At 35.5% G+C, this 5,485-nt stretch overlaps 1 protein-coding gene across 1 annotated transcript; it reads right to left on the bottom strand.

The window, feature by feature from the left end:
• Window positions 1–1,022: 1,022 nt before the first annotated feature.
• On the bottom strand, window positions 1,023–3,097 carry LOC128126588 (probable polygalacturonase At3g15720). The gene is made up of 9 exons (XM_052764432.1): window positions 2,837–3,097; window positions 2,586–2,723; window positions 2,334–2,486; window positions 2,217–2,252; window positions 1,922–2,129; window positions 1,741–1,822; window positions 1,554–1,662; window positions 1,333–1,455; window positions 1,023–1,241 (listed from the first exon to the last, which is right to left on the bottom strand). Exons 1-9 carry the CDS (start codon window positions 3,014–3,016, stop codon window positions 1,023–1,025), a joined length of 1,248 nt encoding a protein of 415 aa, XP_052620392.1. The 5' UTR covers window positions 3,017–3,097.
• Between the last annotated feature and the right edge of the window lie 2,388 nt (window positions 3,098–5,485).

Genomic DNA, 5,485 nt, shown 5'->3' with positions numbered 1-5,485 from the left:
GACTCTATATCACAGTCTTGCAGGGGTTCTTCAGTTCCTAAGCTTCACCCGACTAGATATATCCTTCACAGTACAACATATTTGTCTTTTTATGTATGACACCCGAGATCAACACCTGAATGCTCTGAAAAGGATCCTCAAAGATGTTCGTTGTACCATTGACCTTGGTCTTCAAATACATGCCTCCAAAACAACTTCTGACACCACTTATTCTGATGTTGATTGGGGTGCTTATCTGCCCACACGACAATCTACATCTGGATATTGTGTCTTCATGGGAGATAACCTCATTTAATGGTAATCAAAATGATAGGGTGTCATCTTTCGATCTAGTGTAGAGGCCAAATATCGTGGTGCTGCCAATGCAGTCGCTAAAACTTGCTGGCTCCGTGATCCTCTTCATGAACTACATTTTCCTCTTCAAAATTAAAGCCATCGTTGTTCATTGTGACAATATCAACGCCATATACATGTCCTCGAACCCTATGCAAAATTAACGCACCAAACACATAGAGATTGATCTTCATTTTGTTCGAGACAGAGTCGCCATAAGCCACATACGAGTTCTCCGTATTCCCTCAACTGATCAGTATGTTGACATCTTCACCGAGGGTCTACCTACTTCGCTCTTCTCATAATTTTGAACCAATTTAAACGTCCGACATAATCATCCCAATCAAACTGTGGGTGGATGTTAGTGGATAAATATATTGTATTATTAGTTTAGCCCACCTAGTGTATATTCCAGGCCCATGTATTGTTGTAATTGTATATATATTTGTTCTATTCCTTGTTTGAAGGACATGAGAATATTTTCCCAGTATTGCTCGATATCGATCATGTAAATATTTAGGCGTAAGTAAATTTATGTTATCATGTATGTTTGTATATATTATGTAACTAGCTAATGAGCCGAGAGAGGAGAGTTAAGGTTTTAAATGGAAAGTAATATATATAGCTTGGTTATCAGTAGAATATGTTGAAATACATGGATTTTAACACAACATCTGGCTGGTAACAATCTAATAACAATTAATAGGAGGGGTGGTATCAATAAATTTTCCTTGAGTGTTTTGGCAGTAAGAAATTTCGTTAAGTCCCGTTATTCCAACTTCGTTTGTTATAATTTCAGTACAATTGTACTTTCCACTGCAATTGAAAGTAATAGCTTGCTTTGTTGCCGATGACCCATATATATTCGTATACGTAACATCGCTCACTTTTACAGCCGATGCATCTGGCTGATACATTAAAAAAAATCAGTAAAAGTTAGATATGGAATTGCATCTTAATTTGGTGAGATGAGAGTATTTTTATGGATAATAAGCATACCGGTGCGGGGCAATCCGAATTTTCAGAATTAGTGCAGTAATGTTGATCAATTATAATTGGATTTTCAACGTTTACCAGATGAATGTCCTGAAATACAATCCCCCTAGCATACCCCGTTCCATACTGTATAAGATATAATAAATTGATTGATTTCAAGTAACCATTGAATATTATGTTAAAAACTCCAAAGATGTTCATCAAGTTATTATATCTAATTTTACCGGCACCGTTTTGATTCGTAACCCATTTGTTGTTCCTGAGATGTTACAATTTTCTACACGAACTTGTTCAACTGTGTCGTGACCACCGTTTTCCCCAAGGCTTCCGATACTGCAATATCACATTCATTTAGTAGAGGAAAATTTGTGTAAAAGTGATTATCGAGATATAAATATCATTTTCTAGTACCTTATGCCATGACCAGGTCCACAGAACACTCTTGTTACGTTAATATCATACGTGCCACCATTTATAGCAACACAATCATCACCTGTTTTAGTTTCCACAAAAAGAAGTGAATTATAAATGGTTTTTTATACATTATAGAATAACTCATTAAGAAATAATTAGGATGTAATTATTCTCATACCAGTTTGAATGTTAGAATCATGGATATTAACATGGGAAGAATAACTGATGTCTATCCCATCAGTATTGGGGCTGACTCCAGGAGCAAAAATTTGAATATTTCCAACATCTACACCTTCACAACCATTGATACTCATATGTATCTTCGGGCTGTTGATATGTTTTGTACCACTCAACTGAAGGCCGTTACAAGAATTAAAGTGTAAAGCCTAAACAAATGTATACATGTCAGTTATCACGAAACTTAAATTCTTTCAAGTCCTTAACATTTTTTAAAAAAAAAAAAGACGGCTTACAGTTGGGCGATTGCATGCATTGGTTTTAGTTTGCCCCTGCAAATAAAAAGGAACTATGAATTAATTGGATGGTTTTTACTTTTTTTTTTTTTTCGTTTAATATTAAATTAATTCGACCTCCTTTTTCCACCAAATGGATCCCTGGCCATCAATTTGACCAGGTCCTTGGATCTTGAGTCCTTGCACGGATGTGAAGTATATCCAAATGTTATTCTTAATGCAACCTTTCCATCCATCGAGAATCTTCGGTGCAGTGATGTTACCCAACAGCTACCCATCATTTAAAAAAATATTAGATTAATATTTTTTTTTTTTTTATGAATTAACATCATAGCCTCAAATGAAAAGATAGATAACTGTTCATTTTACCTTAATATTTACATTTTGGGATTTGCATGGACCATTGAATGCCACCGGGTTTATCAAAAATGTCTTGTCTGATGGAATTATCAATGTCGGTTCTGGCGACATATCTCCACATAAATCGTCCCATGCTCGAAGGAAAGCCTGCAACAATGAACGTACATAGAAAAAGGTTAACTGATTTTTGCGTTCTTTAATTTGCATGATACATCAATCTCTTTTGATTCAAAATTTGAAGATATTATTAATTTAATTACACTGGAGTCATCTGTATTTCCATCTCCTTTTGCACCATAAGATGTTACATCGTAGGTGGCAACACTTGTGATTTTCGAGCCAAATGATAAACAAGACATGCTCAACAAGACTACCATCAAGAAACCCTGCAGATCGAGAAAAGGTGGAGTACTGAAGAATAGTATTGCATTTTTAAGCATCCATTCATGGACAATCAATTATCTTACCATTTCTTTGAAATCAATTGAAGCAGGTAACTCTGATCTTGTGTTTTGATTACACTTGCCATGCCCCCTCCATTCATTTCCTATAAATACTGTGAGAAAATGATGGATTAGCTAGATCATATGTATGAAAATTTAGATTCTCCCACTTCAAAATTAATGCATGGATCGAGTTGATTATCATTTATATGTACATATATTTATCATCAGGAGTATCTTTGTGTAAGGAAATATAAGTCGTTTTTGCGTCTCCAAATAACTTTTAGATTTTATATAAGATACGATTTCATAAAAATGTTTGACCAATATATATATTGCTATATATATTGTTTGACTGTGATTTGAATATGGTGTTCGCCGTTACCACCTAAGAAATAAACAACCACCCAATACTAGTTAAGATGCTTTTTTTTTCTTCTTTGAAGTAATATTGCTTACAAAAAGTTAGAATGCATATTAAACTATATTACCACTCGTAGAAACCACGGGTAGTACAATTAAATTTTTTACATAGACAACAAAAATTAATAACTACAGTAAAAACATCGGATGTTATTATGGGTTCAAATGTTTTTAATAGTGCTGTAAGCTTAGGGGTAAAAGAGTCATTTACTACAAGAAAATAAAAAATATCGACTTTATAGAGTTATAGTCCTATTTTTTCTATAAAACAAATTTGGTACCCATCATAAAAACTTATAGAAATGGTACTTGTATGTGTTGTGTGTGCAGGAAATTATAAAGTAATAAATAATATAACAGTAATGACATAAATAAAAATAATACTTAGTTAAATAAAAAAGTAATAAATAATATAACAGTAATGACATAAATAAAAATAATACTTAGTTAAACAAAAAAGATGCAATACTTTATAATACACAACCAAAGGAATGTTATATAAACTTAAAAAGACCAAAATAACAATGTTTCATAATAAATGGACAAAAATGCCCTTTTATTTCCACTATTCAATATTATAATTGGATGTTATTATGGGTTATAATGTCTTTAAGACTATTCGGTACGCGCCCGTGGTGGGACGTTTTTGCCTACGTGGAGGCTCCTTAATGTCGTTACAATGGCTGGAACACGTACCGCCCCCGCCTCTAGTTATGAGATGTGACGTTATGAAATGTGCTAATGAACACGAGAGGCAATACCCAATAAAATTATTTCCGTATCTTTTTCTCTCTTTCTCTGTCTCCTCTTAACATCATGTTATAACATGGGACCCCCCCCCCCCCCCTTCATGTTATAAAATGTTAAAATATGAGGTGGCAGTATTTGACAACATTGTAACGTTCATAAAAATCATGCCAAATTTAAACTTTTTAAAACATTTCAAAACCAAACATTATTACAAAACTTGTTTTCAAAATAGTATATTAACAGAGTATCCCAGAATCAAATCATAAAATCATGAAATATGAGGAGCTGTACGATCATGCCTTTGCCTTCCTGCGATCATCAGAAGTACCTGAAACAATAATCTATAAATGTAATTTCGAAGGCTTAGTGAGTTACCCCCAAAATACCAACACCATACAGATATAACCATATCATATAAACATATAAACAAACAACATGCATAATGAGCATTCAGCCTGACTGGACATCCTCGCAAGCCTTCAGCCTATCTGGACTGCTCTTCGAGCCTTCGGCATGTCTAGACCACCTCGCAGGTCCTACAACCTATCCGGACCGCTCGCCGGGCCTTCGTCTTGACTGAACCCCCTTGCAAGACCTTCAATCTATCCGGACCGCGCTAGGTATGTTGGGCTTCAGCACAAAGCAGGACTGCCTCAACCCAACCCCCAATCAAACAAACATGTGCACATAAATATCATATGTTAGCATATATAACAATGAAACCGACCTAACATATCACCACTCATAACAACATCCTATAACCAGGATACAGACCTAACCGGTCACTAACATAGCATCATCTCATATACCAGGATATTGACCTAACCAGGTCACTAAGCATATCACCATCCTAACTACCAAGATGTAAATCAATATGCATATCATGCAATGAACCCGGATACAAATCTGATAAGGGCGGGCATTGGTGCCTTAGACCTAGTTGATATAGTGAGGAGAACTCACCTCACAAGTTGCTCGAATCGATAAAGTCAAACTCCACCAAGTGTAGCTCCAAGTCCAACACTTACATCCACCGATGATCCTCTTCCATAAATTCCCAAATTACCAAAATATCCCCCATAAGTCAAACTTGGTCAAGCCATGATCATAGTCAAAGTCAACGGTCAGAGTCAACAACCCACGTTGACCGAACTCATCGAGTGTAGCTAGCAACTCGTCGAGTTCCTTAAAAACTCAGAATGTCATAAAACCCTAACCGACTCACCGAGTTTCCAAGCAACTTGTCGAGTCTATACGTGTCTAGAAGTCAGGGAAAACCCTAACTGACTTGTC

This window comes from Lactuca sativa, chromosome 6 (assembly GCF_002870075.4).
Source record: "Lactuca sativa cultivar Salinas chromosome 6, Lsat_Salinas_v11, whole genome shotgun sequence".
NCBI classification, from domain to species: Eukaryota; Viridiplantae; Streptophyta; class Magnoliopsida; order Asterales; family Asteraceae; genus Lactuca; species Lactuca sativa.
This window is presented reverse-complemented; position numbering and strand designations above follow the sequence as displayed.